General features: G+C 37.4%; 1 protein-coding gene across 6 annotated transcripts in view; it reads right to left on the bottom strand.

Annotated features, from left to right (window-relative positions):
• The window catches only part of TENM2 (teneurin transmembrane protein 2), a gene marked incomplete at both ends in the record, with an annotated part of 523,490 nt that overhangs the window by 73,892 nt on the left and 433,497 nt on the right, over positions 1-16,101 (bottom strand). For 3 of the 6 annotated variants that reach the window (XM_084295547.1, XM_084295549.1, XM_084295551.1), the window contains 3 exons: positions 2,361-2,573; positions 4,758-4,958; positions 10,413-10,607. In XM_084295547.1, the coding sequence (XP_084151673.1) occupies positions 2,361-2,573; positions 4,758-4,958; positions 10,413-10,607 (609 nt within the window). The remainder of the gene's footprint in view (positions 1-2,360; positions 2,574-4,757; positions 4,959-10,412; positions 10,608-16,101) is intronic. The other 3 variants (XM_084295548.1, XM_084295550.1, XM_084295552.1) reach the window with 1 other exon arrangement.

Raw genomic sequence — 16,101 nt, 5'->3', positions numbered from 1 at the left:
TCTTTGATCCAAGTACCAATCCACTGTTTAAGGACCAATTTTCCAGTGTTAACTTCTAGCATTTTTTGTACAAGTAGTGGCAAAAATTAGTTTTATGATCCTTATTGCTCAAACTCTTTCTCCCTTTCAGCCCCATACAACATGAGCCTTTGTGTTAAAACCAAGCCAGAAAAAACAAACCCATGGAATCAAGCTGTGATTTTCCTCTGAACTGAATTCCATTTCTGGCCTCATGTTTTGTGCTTTTGTAAATAGCCTCACAATCAGGTCTGATGATATGAACGTATCAAATTTCTTACTAATACAGCCCAGTCATAAAAACATCTGTGTATATACAATACAAAAATTATGGCTGAACAAATTTAAATGTATGATAATTACAAGGGCAAACCTATTTTTTTTCCCTGTAGTCTAATCTTTGCTGCAGGCAGAACCATATTAAATTTAAAAGAAATCTTTCTAATACATACCAAACAAGCAAAAAAAGCTTACACTTATTTACTTAATCATTTCAACAGCACTGCCCTTTCTCTCAAAAGAAGAATTGTGTATATACTTCTATAAGAGGGAAAATATTTATTTCATAGCTCTGAAAATTAAACTAAAACTCTTACTTCAGGGTTCACTAGTTGAACTTGTAAATTTCAGAATTCTTTTATGGCATTGGTGTAAGGCATCTTTTTGTGTGCACAGTAATGAAGACTTAAAATACATTAATTACCTCTAAACAGGCATATTTCTAGAAGATTATAAAGCAAAAAAAAAAAAAAAAAAAAAAAGGACAAAGAAGCAACTTTTAAAATAAACAATTATTAGACAACTTAATGCAAAAATATTTATAAACTAGGCATTTTGTAAGGAGCTGGTAATTACTTAATATTAAAACAAAATGCCTAGATTAATCCAGTAGAGAGAGGTTGATATGATGGAAGTCAGAAAGCAGTTGTGAAAAAACACTCTGCATCTTTGCTGGTGACAAAGTGTTCAGTCATAAAAGCTTTGATTTAAATCATATTAGCATAGTGTGGTAGAAGCATGCAGCACCACAACATCTATGGATATGCTCTAAAAATAGGAATCTTTTTTTTTTTTTTTTTTTTTCTTCCCAATAAGCACAGTCTTTTAGTTTCCAACTCGTGTGCATTTGAAATGGATTGTATATTCAGGAAGAAGTCAGAGGGGAATGAAAAAAGAAAAACAGCTTGAGGGATGCAATAATCTCACCATACTTTTAATTAAAGAAATAACAATTCACTTGTAATAGGACTGTCCCATTAGGGTCCCTGATTGCCAAGAAAATCTCAATTGACCTACTTATTTCTTTGGTAAATTCACCACTTAAAGATGATCTTGGATTTGAACTCTGTAGGTTTCTTTTAAGGTAAGTCCTCCAAATTTTTTTCAGGGGAAAATACACTTGCCTGAAACTTACATAGTCTCAGCTTGCAGTTGGATACTCTTACTCCAGATTATCTTGCTCATGTTTCTCAGAAGAGACGTGACCATCTAGATTTTCCCATTTTCAACTACAGTACAGGGAAAATAACTTTTTTTTTTTCCTAGTAACTTTGCAAGGTAGTCCAAACACACAACCTAACTGCTTGTAGTGACAAAATAAAGAACTTCATTTAGAAACAATTAATTCTTCTTCAAAATAAGATTTCAAGTGCTGTAATTGAGAGGATAGAGCATCATTACTTTGTGTAAGTATAACCTTTTTGAACTTCCCAGGCTGACACATCACAGCTGAGATGCAATCGTGTTAGTCACGGCACGCTGCATGATGCCAATGCTGTACTGAGCAGCACGCTATTAGGAAAGGGTACAGCAGCATGCTGCACTACTGACAAGGCCCTCCCATGCTGTGATTGTCTATATGCAAACACCATGCCCACTGTCACAGCACAACACAGGAAAATGCTAGGGAGCTATTTCTGTAACACCAGGAGCACTTATTCCTCCACAACTTGACCCCTGCTCTGTGTGGAGATGGTGGTGGTGTGTTTCAGATGCGATGTATAATAGCAGGAAAGCACTGATGCATCAGACCAGGAAATTAAAAAGGATGCCATTCACACAAAGGAATGTTTAGTTAAGTTTGAAAAGCTTGGCTGAAATGGTACCGTGATGGACCATTTGTTACATCTTTACTTACTAACGTTCATTTGCTGTGGATTTTTTCCCCCCAAATCAGTTTGTTATCGATTTTAAATCATTCCAAGAGCTCATCTGCATTTCAGCCCAAACATTTGGAGTCTGAACTAATTTTTGAAAGCATTAGGGTCCTTAAAGGAACAGCCTATTACAATACACAACAATAACTATGTTTCTACGATTTATGAAAAGAAAGCAATATGTGCCTGTTTCGGTGCCTGTCGTTTGCCTACCAATGGTGCAGTGCTCCCCATTCCAGCCCTCTCTGCATTCACATTTCCCATCTTTACAAGTTCCGTGCTCTGTACAACGGGGATGACACACTCGCTGGTCACACGCCACTCCTGTCCACCCTTCTTCGCAGCGACATGCTCCGCCAATGCACACCCCATGAGTGCCACAGTCTACAGAGCACACTTCTAGGAGGAAAAAAGAAGAAAGATTACAGCTGGCTTATGCCAGTGGCAATAGGGCAGAAGTAGCAACCCAAGTCATTAAGTAAAAGTGAGTAGAAGAAATATGCTTTTGCTGAAAACTACATGCTCTCAAAAACTGGCCTGTTCATATCCAGATCAAGCCCAGCAGTCAGCTTTTGCTGAAGAACATGGTAAATTACATGAGAGTCATTACAAAATTCTGTTCCTATATGCTGGGCAGATTGCTGTAGAGCTGTGTTCTCTATTCTGATACAAGCAATTTTCACAGGTAGCTTCCTCGACGTCTGTCAGCACTGCAGAAGTAGTTCTGTAGTTCATGTAGTTCTGTTTTACTCAAACCTGAACCTGTGTTGATTTTAATACAGACATTTATTTGTTAAGAACGAGAACAAAACTCACCTATGACACACTGTCCTGGTTTCAGTTAGAACAGAGTTAATTTTCTTCCTAGTAGCTGGTGGAATGCTGTGTTTTGGCTTAGGATGAGAAGAGTGCTGATAACACCCCGATGGTTTAATTGTTGCAGAGCAGTGCTTATACCAAGCCAAGGACATCTCAGCCTTTTGCTCTGTCCTGCCAACAGGCAGGCTGGGGGTGCAGTAAGAGCTGGGAGGGGACAGACCCAGGACAGGTGACCCAAACTAGCCAAAGGGGTATTCCATAGCATCTGATGTCATGCTAAACAATACATAGGGGTGGCTAGCCGGGGGGAGGGGGCCGGACTGCTCGGGGTTAGGCTGGGCATTGGTCAGCGGGTGGTGAGCAATTGCATTGTGCATCACTTGTTTGTACACATTATTAGTAGCAGTACTATTATCATCATTGTATTATTATTATTGTTATTATTATTTTCCTGTCTTATTAAACCGTCTTTATCTCAACTCACGGGCTTCACTTTCCATTTCTCTCCCCCGTCCCAGAGAGGGAGGGGGGAGGGTGAGCGAACGGCTGTGTGGTGTTTAGCTGCCGGCCGGGTTAAACCACGACACACACTCAGCAGAGAATGGTGACAATTCAGGGTCACTTAGACTCTAGGAGTGACTGGAAAAAATACTTGCAAGTGAAAGTATTTGGAATCCTACTACTAATAATGGTGAGATATCCAGCATCTTGCTCCCAAGTTCTCTTACAGCTCTCTGCCAGCAGAAGTTGTGGAAAAGTAGAGGAGTCTTTTGCCTCATGCATCAAAGAAAATGACAGTTTAAATTCTCATTCATGTATTTTTCTAGCTGCTGCTGATGCATGAAGCAGAAAAAAGCATATCTTGATACTCATTTCACTGGTGGGGTATTCTGAGTCATTAATCTTAAGAAATAACTGAATACATGTGAAAGCTGTAAAAATTACTTTGAGAGTCTTGCTTATGGCCTACTATTCCATCTCAAGCTTCAGCTTGCAATATAAATGCAAAATTTCAAGTATTTTTTCCCCCGCAAATAGAACATTTGCTGTCTTGTCAAAACTGCTTTTTTTCTCCTTAGCTCCTTCTGTTAAAATAAACAAGTTTTATAATATTCAAGTCAACTGCAGCATCCTCAGCATCCTGCAGAGGATGAAATTTTTTAGTTTAGACTTTGGTGCTTGGTTTTTATTGTGTCTTCTGCCCTAAAATTAATTCTTTAAATATTCCATATACAACTAAGAATCAAAAAATACCCTATATGCAAGGGTTTTCTGTTTTTTTATTTTGTTTTGTTTTGGTTTGTTTTTTTTTTTTCATAAAATGGGTAGCATTTTGATGCACAATGAAGCAAACCCTGAAAATATACTCAGTTGGAGTGTTTTGCATTCCCCAAATGTTATGAACATATTTATAAATCACTGCTGTGGAGTTTTTCAGCTGAAGTTGCCAAACAGCTATAAAGCAGTTATTGAACTTTCTCAGTCCACAAGAGAGTCAGTTGCAGAATGAAATACAGACTCCTGACCTACACCCCCACCCCCAGCTGTCAGTCCCAAATTAGGAATGTATTAAAAAGTAGTATTTAAATAGTATTTAAAATATATACACACATACAATGCTTCTTTCCAGCATAATCCAGAACAGGACCAAATTTGTTCCAAATAAAATTTTCTAATTTATTTGTATTTCAAATTTGCCTCTGACATTCATGTTTTAATGAAATAGGTGCATTATTGCAAAATCAGAAGAAATATTCTTCTTACCAACAGAGCAGTCGGGACCCATCCAGTTGGGATCACAGCTACAAAGACCAGTGTCAGACAGGTATGTACCGTGCCCACTACACTGGTCTGGACACTGGGCTCTGGGAAGCTCACAGTTTATTCCACCCCAGCCTGGGCTGCAGAGACATTCGCCATTCACACAGACTCCATGATTGGAGCACGTTGGATCTAAGCAATCAACTAAATAAGAAAACAAAAACGATGTAGAAAAAGGTTAGTTCCCACAATATAATGTCTGGAAAATATGTAGTAGTGGTACCTTGAAAAGTTCATATCACTGGGACAAAATAAAGTAAATTCATGTGGTTGTTTAAGTCATAACTATCTGGTCTGAGAACTGGAAAGCGTGAAGTAATTACATTAGCAGAATATAAAACAGGGTGTGACTGAAAAACAAAAGTTTACTGCAGGAATTCTGGAGTGAAGAAGTACAAAGACTTAAAAATAAAAGTTAAATATACATAGTAAGAGCTCCACACATAAGCCTTAGTCTGGGGGCATTCTGAAACACGCAAGTTCTGCTGAGTTAAACACTGTGTGGAATAATGTATTGGCCCCCTCTTCTCACTTTAAAAAAATAAAAACATCAAACGAATTACACTTTTCAAAGAATATTTTTTTTTTACTTGGGAGTATCTTTATCAATACTACTATTATTACTATATGCTAGACCATTGTGAACATAAGATTGTGATATCTACTTTAAATACCTAGAAGTCAAATTATCCGTGGCTTTTAGCTTCTTTTAGACTTTTAAATTATTCAGGCAGTTTTGAACATTTTATTCCTAGTCCATTAGTAGCTAAGCAGTGAAACTGAGAGTCCCTGTTATTTCAACCCATGTTCTACCCAGCAGGTAATTCTTTTAAGAAATAAAGAATAACAGATGTACATACAGATTTCATCTTTTTCTTTATCTGAAAACAACAGCATAAGAAAGTGAAAACAGCTATGATGGAAAATCATCCATAAAACCTCTTTTGCCATTTCAGTCCTGACAAATAAAGGAATGTTATGTGGTGTCTTTCAAATAAGCTCTATCAGTAACGTTATGGTTTTCCAAATTTTTATCTTGTATCATTAATTTGTGTAAGTGCACTATGCTCTACCATGAATACCAACATTGAGGCTTCACCAACTGCCTTTTGCTGTGGAATTGAGGGTCAAGGTCAAACTTATGTCCTAAATAAAATGAATTCATCTCATGACTGGTATATATCAGCTCACAAGAGAAGAACCAAAAATGATTGGCATTCTCTCTTGCAGCTCTAGGAAGATCTGAGTTTATAATGAAAGTGATTTATCTCTCATCTTTTCCAAATTGATCCTTCTAAATTAAGGCAGAGACATTTTCACTCTGCCTTATATGAACAATACTTGATCTTTCAAATCTCAACTTTTCTATAAACAGTCTTGTCAAATTATTTTATGAAGTTACAGAGCATTTAAAGTAAGTATATAGATTAGATACAACTCAGAGGATTGAAGCAGGCCCATTTAGAGATACAATAACATGAGTTATCAGAATAACTCATACTTGATTTTAATTCAGATTACTGTAGCACAGAAATTACGGTAACAAAAAATCTTCTTATAAGATTTTCACTGTAATAATGACCCTGGCAATTTCTTCTTATTATTTTTTCAAGATTCAGTGCTCAATTAATTGGATATGAAAATACTATAGTGCAATTTAGTATATACCCATAAACCATGATTGTTTTGTGGTTCAGTTCCCAAAAAAATCATAAATTCATAAATTGTTCTAAAATTATCTAGAACCTTCTTCCTGTTAGTCTCCTCCATGCTCAACAAAATCGAAAACTCCAAAATTTAGATTATATCATTTGTGCTATTTCTGTTATACCTGACACAGGCAGTTGTGACAAAATAACCTGATTTAATAAAGAAATAAAGAACAAAAAGAAAGATTTATGTCAATTTACCTTAAGGATGAATGCTACTCTTTCCCCTAAACTTGGTTTTTTCTTTTAAGGTTATATTTTAATGGGAAATTCGAATAGGTAACGTGTGTAACTTTCTGTTGTACGTTGCAGGACAGTTAACTTTAGAAAATACTGATTAGTCCTAATGTATTCCACATTTCAGAAACACACCACCTTCCTTCTCAAATGGAAGTGCTCATGAAAGCAATGTAGAACAAAACCACCTCCTTCTACCTATATGAACCGTTTCCTATTGCTGAATTACTGATGCATGCAGCTGAGATTTACTCACACAGAATAAGCCTATCAATTCCCCTAAGGCCCAATACCCTTGTTTTATAGAATAACAACTCACACGAACCCTCTTTGTCCATTGTTCTAGACAAATATACTTTTTTCTTTGTTTTGTTTTGTATGATTAAGTAATAGCTTTCAAAGTTTAAACTGAAGAGACCTTGTACTCTGAACTCGAACCTTGTTCTATTTTAACACATACTCTTCGGGTTATCATCTCCAAGCCAGATCCTCAGCTGCTAAAATTAGCATAACTTGATTATCTGTAATAAAACTACACTGCTTTACGCTACAAAGGTTCTGCCCCCAACTCTTTAGAAGGGTTTACAATGGTACTTAATAAAGAATTATAAATGGAGCTTCTTTGGTGTTTAAACAAAGGACAACATACTCTAGCAAGTGAGTCTGTTAGACTTACTCACAGCCCCTTGGCAGCTCAGATCATTAGAGCTCATTTAGTATTGGGCCCTCTGTAGATTTGACAAAAAGGGTACTGAAAGCAATTTATATCCCTAAGGACAAAAAAGGAGGTCAAGGAGTTTTCTGAACAATATGTACCGTAAACCCCCAAAGAGCCATGAATTACACTTATGAAGTTAAATGTCATTGAAAAATGACTCGACCATGAAACTGACAAGAAAAACACTGTTAACTTAACCTAATTTGTCAATTTCACTTGTCTCCCCCCAAACCAGATTGAATGAAATCTGGCAAATATGCCACTTCATTCTGTGTGCAAATTTGTTAATAGAACAACCGTGTTTATGCTGCAAAAATCGTGCATCACAGATATTGATTCTAGTGCCACTTTCATTTCAGGTAAATTGTTTGAACAATATGACCATGACGAATATAAGAAATAAAAAGCTAACGGGAAGAAGAAAAATGCTGACCCACTTGTTCTAATTCAATATCCTAGTTGGAAAATGGCAAATGAACCAAATTTCAGTATTCTTTATGGAAGCTCAAATCAAAAGAGGAAATTCCATATTCTAACATAAATATAAATATATTTATTTGCATCATTCTACCATTAATTCATTCATAAAGTTTAAATATGATCAGATGATTACTTGCAACTGGAAAGACAAGACTTCATATCATACCCTTTTCCCCAGAGCTCTTGAATTAATGTGACAAATATGTACAGATGAAATGGAATTTTACAGTAGAAATACGCTGGTTGCTCCTTATTTACTTGTACATTAATTTATTGAGTTATTTATTGCCCAATGAGGTATGCAAAAGGTTATATTAACCTTTTCTATCATGTTATCGGCCCCTTCCAAGCTTGCAGTTAATACCTTCTGCCTTTGCAATTCATTTACCTCTTAAACTCTTTATCCTTTCAAGCACTGGTGACTAAATAATCTATATCCTTTCCCCTCACATATTAATTTAACTCCCCCAAACTTTGTTGACTGAATGTTTTGCGGTGTTTCCAGGTTTGAAAGATGTTAACATTAATGCCTTTGCAACAGTGCATGCACTAGCTTGTTCTATAAACTTATCTGGAGTGAGTGAGGTATTTGCTTCACCTAATTCAAACATTCATATCAGGATAAGCTAAATTAAGCACTACAAGAGCCTATTTCTCTTGTAGGAGTGTTAGGGGATTCAAAGATGTCTACCCCAGATATAGCACAAACATTGCAGACAATTGAAAGTAACGAGAGAACTCCAAACAAGTCCCTGGAAATTATCATCACAGTGGATGAGGAATTGCTTACAAAGTAGAATTTACAGAATTAAATGAAAAATTGATCAATTTTAGGCCATTTACCATAGTCTCTCTAATAATTTTAAAAATTATAAAGAAACACAGAACATGATGAAATTCACGTAACTTACTTAGATTGAGCAAACAATTGCAGGTTGTAACAGAAAGAGAGCTTCTGCATTCCTAGGGAATAGACTGGATGTTGTAGGGCATGCTACAGGCAGTCTTTTCCACCTTCAATTTCCATAAGAATGTGAGCTATAGCAGGGCATTTCAAATAATTTTTTAATTTTTCCCATAATCATACACTCAGGGTAACCTGAGAACTGTCATTTGTAGCAACGAAAAGGGACCTTACAGAATTTTCTGAATAGAACTTAAACTGTAATTCATTAAAAGCAATGGAAAAACTAATGACTTCAGCTGAGTTCTGGATTAGAGCTCTAGTGACTACAGTGTTGTGAAGCATTCCTAGAAAGAGATGACAGGAATGACCTGAACAAATTGTTGCAGTGTTGGCAGTCCCACTATTGAGGATCCTAATTTATATTTGCTTTTAGCAAAATAAGCTCATTCAGACTAATGCCAATCTTGTCCTAAAGGCAATAATTGCAGCCCACATGCAAAGATTAAATCCTCCTGTGACATAGGTCCCCATGATTTTCTTCCCTCCTGCCCCCATCTTTTTTAAAATTTATTTATTTATTTGTAGGAGAAATAGTTGCTTACTACAGGGTAAGATAAAAATTGATATATACGTGATGTACAGCTCTGCATCCCACTCAGAATACTCCACAGAGACCCTCTAGTCCGGAAACCATACAACTCCTCTCCTGTCACCTTAATCTTCCAACTGCTCCTCCTTTTGGAGCATTAATAAACTCTGGGAAGTCATCACAGAGTACCTTGAAATATCACTGCTCTAAGGATGTGCCAAGGTATGCAGAACTGTCTATCTAGCATTCCTCTGGAGAGTTAAATTCTCTCCTAAAACCATACTTTCATTTTAAAAAGAAAAGGAGTTCAATTTAAGCTGTGCATTCTAACAAAAACCACTGTGCATAAAACCAGTATCAGCTCCATCTATGACCACATTTTCAATGGGCCATACTGTTAAATTTGCTCATTCTGCATACAAAGAACTGGACACTTAGAACATTAAGAACTTTTCCACATTTAAGACAGTTGTTGCTAGTGTATGCCATCTTCCTTTCTTAAATTCCATGTCTAACAGGACTAATTTGCACTAGGTGAAGTCTGTAACACCCAAGTCTTCCATATCTGTCTCCCCAATTTCTGTCTTAAAAGTGACTTATCTGTTTGCTTTGTGTGGAGCTGCAGTTCTACTGTTTTCTCTACTACCACCACTTTTTCCTCTGCATTTCACTTCTAAATTGTTCAATAAATATAATCCATAAGAAAAGATTTATCTTCACTCTTCAGCAAAGGAATTATTCATGTTTACTTGTGGTACTCTTAGTACCGCAAAACAATGTATATAAAAATCAGAAGTTTAGTTTAAACTTTCATAGATCAGTAAAATTGTGATGGACTACATTTCTCCTTCTCTTTTACAATCATCTGTTAGAGTAGGTCTGCATTTAAAATTTTATTTTTTCCTAAGCATTTCAAAAGAAACTCACAACATAGAAAGAAAATGTGCTACAGTATTACCTTCTTCACAGTTTTCTCCTTTATAGCCAACAGAACAGACACAGTTCCCTTCGATGCAGGAACCGTGACCTCCACACGAGGGATCAATACACTGGCTGATGGGTACATCACATTCTGGACCTTTCCAGCCACTGTAGCATAAGCAGGTTCCTTTAGAGTACTGACCATTGCCACTGCACAGTACCGGGCAGGCAGCTGGGAAATTGAACGGAAGAAAAACAGCATACAGGGTCAGGAAAAAACTCTAAAATTCCTCTAAAGTGCACTAAAAATCCACTTCAAAATACTTAGACATATATATGAGTATCTTAATTTACTGGAAAAAAAATTCAAAGCCAATTTGTAGCAGTTCAGTTCTTCATTTCCCAAAGAAACCATTTGATTACTATATAATAAAGCATGCATGTGTCGGGCATTCTGAGAATACAACTACTGTTCTTTATAACCTATTGGTGATGTCTGGGATAACTGATGAGGCAATGTGAACAGATTTGATTCTGACATTACTCTGCTTTGTTCCATTAGGTAACATCCACTCTTCTCAGATAGCAGAACAGTCCCCACAGCATGTTAGTATATAGCAGAACGTTTTTTAGCGTAGCGTCCCAAAAATTTATTAGACCCTTTGACTTGTTTTTCCCATATACAGATCGTGAACACAGAAATAACGCAAGCTTTCATCAATGCAAATGCATCAATACAAATGCACCTTGCCACCAATATCCTTGCCAAATCTTCTTTACCCATATCCCAGAGAGACTGTTTCTACCCTAGGTGTACTGACAAGAAAGCACCATTAACCCATATCCATCTCTCGTGTATTATTATAAAGACAATTTTTGAGCAAATATACAGAATTCATTTATTCAAATGAAGTGAAGCCTACAACTAATAAAGGTAGCCAGCAGGTCCTGCATGCTGGGAATCAGAAGTTGTACATATGCAGAACAATGGAAAGAAACAAGTGGCTTACTAAAGCCAGTCACAAATAAATGTTACACCAAGACATATTCACACTCCTATATGCCCATATCTCCCATGCAAACATGGCAATTTGTGAATTTACATGCCTGCCAAAGGCTGAATGTATGGTCACCCACCAGAGAAATGGGAAAAATAACCAAGGAATCACAGAAAATGGAACTAATGAAGTGAATCTTTGATTAGAGGTGCACTTTTACACTCTTCTTTGATGCAGTTTGATAAAGACTAAAAAGTATTTTCCTGTCTTTTCACCCTTCAAAGTAATTAGAAACTAATAGCTACTTCTACAGTACCAAAAATATACTCCAAAGCAACTATTAATCATTAAAAGGTCTTACTGTCCCTCTTGCTTCTATTATCCTTTTAACCTGAATGATCAAGGAGAACCCAAGTAATTGATTTACTACAAAGAAATGTGTAATTGTCCTGTTGCACAACTCCTCCACTGTTCGGTCCTGCAACTCTTATTAATCTTAGCTGTCCCATTGATCTGCTGCAAAAACACATCTCATGATGGATTTTTTCAAGAATTTTCTTTTGTGCAGTGGAAACAAATTGATCAGATAAACATATATACAGATTTGTAACCTTAGATGTTAGCTAAAATTTGGACTACTGAGAATTATTTCCTTTAAGACCACAAGTTGATTGGTCATATGTCACTTGTATAATCCTTTTTAGCTGATTTTTTGTACAACAGAGTTACATGTTGAGGTCTGAGAATTATTTTATTTTATTTTATTTTTGCTACCCCTTCACTGTCTGAGTACGGTCCTTCGGAAGTAGAATTTTCATTACTGGTATTCTCTCTTACCATGAGTCTTTGTAATCTTGCTTAACTTTTTTCTTCACTCCACAAATGAATACAGATATGAATAAAATACAATTTTCAGCAGCAGCTTTCTGATTTTGGACATGATATATGCTCACAAGTCATGTTACTTTATTATATGCAAAAGTTTATGCTAAACTTCTAACTTATGCGTTTTGCAGTTGGTTTCAGAATTGAGCTTACTGAACCAGCTGGACTGAATTTCAATGCAGGCAAATATCCACTACGTCCAAACTGCACTGTAGGTCAGCCCACTTTAAATGTTTTTACATGTCATCATGTAACACCCTTCCATGATATACAACACACAGAACCAGTAGCACCTTGGATGCCATTTCACTAACTGCTCATTCTGTCTGTGTATATTACATCATGGAGTGAATCTCAGCTCCTCAGCATGCACTGCTTTTCACTGCCTAGAAATGCTAACTGCTGCTACTGCAAAGTCATACAGGTGAGCCATAAAGGAAGGGATCACACTAAGACTGCTTCCACTCCTCAGGTATGAAGACCTGGGGACCCAAACAATTCCATTGACCATAACCCTCCATTTCACCACAATTAAAAGTTACTTGGGCAGATGCTGACACCTTTTCCCAAATCAGTGTAAGTAAAATAACCACTTCAGTTCTATTCTCTTTACTTGCCATGACATAGAAGATCTGGAGGTGAGTGGTCAGAAGGCAGTTTGTCCTGAAGACCTAGAGTAATCATAATGATTGCCAAGTTTTGTTGAAACCTTCCACACCCTGACACGCTGTAGAGACACTGTTCATTTTTTTGGACTTTATCTTATGACAAAAACATTTCTCCCTAGATCTAGGAAGCTCTCAGTTCCTGTATGTGGTGGTGAAGATTGCAGCCCCATTGTTCTAGTCCAACACAGAATGAAGTACTACTGTAAGATGTGTATTCTCTACATGCTTCCAAGCCACTGAACAGACTTAATGGTATTGTTATTAACAGTTGCTCAGTGGGGCTCCTCCAATTGTACTGGGACATGCCAGCATATGGCTTGTGTTTGCCTCTCAGCCTCCTTCACCATGCTGTGATAAAACTGCATGGAAAGAAAAGGACCTGGTAGTGCTAAGCTAATCAGAAGACAGTAAACAGTTTCTTCACATAAATCACATTTATTCAAGTAGGTATAAAGACAAAAAGTCAGAGTTGACTTTCAAGCTGGATACAAATGAGGAGCAGTTTTTTTTTGGTTTTTTGTTTTAGAGGTCAACATGGCACTCATTGCCAAGAAAGGATTTCTGTTCTGCAAACCTCTCCTCTGGAGTCAAAACTCAAATAAAGGCAATAAATCTATTTGAGCAACACAGTTCCCTGCAAGAGGGACTGAGGAGAAATAATTACATTATTAAAAACAACAACAACAAAAAAGAACCATCAAGCAGCCTAGATGGGACCACTCTAGATCTAGCTATACAAGGACATGCCAGTCAACTGCCATAAGACTGTTTCTCTCCTTGCCTTGCACCTAAGTCTAAATAATCAATTGGCAACTGTGGTCCAGTCAGAGAAATGTATATTTGTTATTTGGAAGACGTTTATTGGAGAGCCATTTTCAGCTCCCACTTTTGATCTAAATTTGCAGGGTTCAGCTTCTGGGACACCAGAGATTGGATAGCTGGCAGAGCAGAACAAAGATTAACAGATGGTGCCAGGTTGTGGGCTAAAGAGCTCCTACAGAAATATTTATTTTTTTAAAGTGTTCCCTTGGCTTGTTCTGGTCCTTTAGGAATTGAACTGAAGCTGAAAGCCATGTCACTGCTTTTCATTTCTCTCTTTGTGCTTCTATCAGGTCAGAGGTCTTGCTGTGGTCCATAAGACCATTTAGACCCCGTGAAACTTCTCTATTACTTCAAAAATAATCTGTCTGCAGTGATCAGCAGTTGAGGGATGCATTTCCAAGATGTTAGTGACACAAGAACTGACTCTGGACAAATGAAAGAATCTGTCATTTAACCTTAGGGATGAAAATTATTACAGTTAAGATTAAGAAAAGTGACAAGATGTCCTTGGTCAGATTTTGGCACTTTCAAGACTGCCACATTACCAAGATAGCAGGAGAAAGATGTAAATAAGAATGTTAGCACGAGTAGATCATAAGAAGCTGCTTTGTCATTGCTGTAATAAATAGCTTGTCATTAATTTTTCTGCTCTGGGTTTATAGGTTGACCTAAGTGAGGAAGAGAGAGAGAGAATCAAGCTACTCTTCTGTAGAAAACCCAGGCAGGCAGGCTGAAATGAGGCTTGCTAGGCCTTTGCTAGGCCATGTTGCTGCAAGATGAGACTTCAGAACAGTCAAGACTAATTTTACATTCAGTTTGCCTCAGTCAACGTCCAAACACCTCAGGAGTCATCTGGAGTTCATGCTTTCTAGCAGTGCTTATTTCCCCTACATGTAGGAGATGGGCCCTATTCCAGCACAGGCCTGTGTTCACAGCCCACTGAAGGAACGTAGGTTTGCATAATGGAACAATCTCATCTCTGTGGGCAAATCATTTGCATAAAGAAAACCACATATTACACACCAGCACTTTCTAAAAGTGGGTAGAGGTGTTAGGGAATACTTACAACAGCATTCAAGTAAGTTACGCACTAAGGTATATCTACTGAGTGAAGTTCAAATAAGCACAACAGCTATTAAACCTGAATGTGGCTTCAATGATGTGATTCTGCTCTTTACCAGTGCTTGAACAAAAGCAGACTGGGTTCTTTACATGGTTCTCAGCTGATCAGATTACAGATAGCAGATACTACAGATCTTTGAGTCCTGTGGGTTGCACACTTTGAAGAGCATGGATTGGACAGGGACAGTCAGCCAAACATCTCCCTAAAAGTTTTCTCTCTCAGTTTTCTCTGGCAAGTTATTTTGGACTTATTTTGTTAATATTCCCTGATGGATGAGAAAAGATGGTTTGATAACAGCCTGTTACACATGGATTAGGGGGGGAGATGGTGAGTGATAATGCCCAAATGGTCTGGCATCAAAAGCCACCATTTTCTCCAGTGACACTTACTACAAGTATCCCAGCTGCAGTCTGTGTACACACTCCTTTCACCCACCCTTATGTTATTCACACATACATACTCACCAAAGCTGTTCTTCTAGAGCATGACAAGACCAGTAAAGGATATCTGAGGAGTCAAACTCTTGCAGGCAGTTGCAGAACTTGGTTTAGTTACACAGCTGCTTGGTTGAGAGGCCTTCCCCTGAAACTTGAAGCTCCAAACAGGTTTGAAGGCAGAGTTCTGGCTTGGTTCCTCTTGCTGGAGAGCAAACATTACCCTAGTGCAGAGAGAGTTCTGTACCACTAGGACCTAGGGTGTCAGTTCTTCTACTGCAGCTTTCTTTCAGTTCCTCCTCATAAAATAGACAAATCAGTATACTTCTCTTGAAATTATTTGAGTTTCTGGGCACACAAATACGCAGACTTGAAAGGTTTTAGAACTTGTATCTGAACTGCTTCTCTGTCCTGGACTAGGTTATAAGCTCTTATAATGCTCATATTTTGCAAGCAGCTCAGATTTACATCCAAAAGTATTTTTTCAAGCAGGGCGTTAAGAAAGTCAGCTTCTTTTGTGCCACCTACAGGCTTATTCAAAGCCGACAAGCTGTCAGGAATCACCCCATATAAAGTCAAAACTTTTCAACATATGAACCACAGAAATTTGTGGTGAGATGCTCATGGCAGGTTGGTGAGGAAAGTCACTTGTATCAATGGACAAATGATTACATCAAGCCTAGTGGGGTATTGTTCGAGTAAGGATTAGAATGGTTGTGTCCATAATGCTTGTAAGCCCTGATCTTACATACAAACCAGATTCTTCCTACCATAAGCTCATACGCATAAAAGATGA

This window comes from Netta rufina (assembly GCF_964035555.1).
Source record: "Netta rufina genome assembly, chromosome: 14".
NCBI lineage: Eukaryota > Metazoa > Chordata > Aves > Anseriformes > Anatidae > Netta > Netta rufina.
Note: the sequence above shows the minus strand (reverse complement) of the source record. Positions and strands in the feature narration are given on the sequence as shown.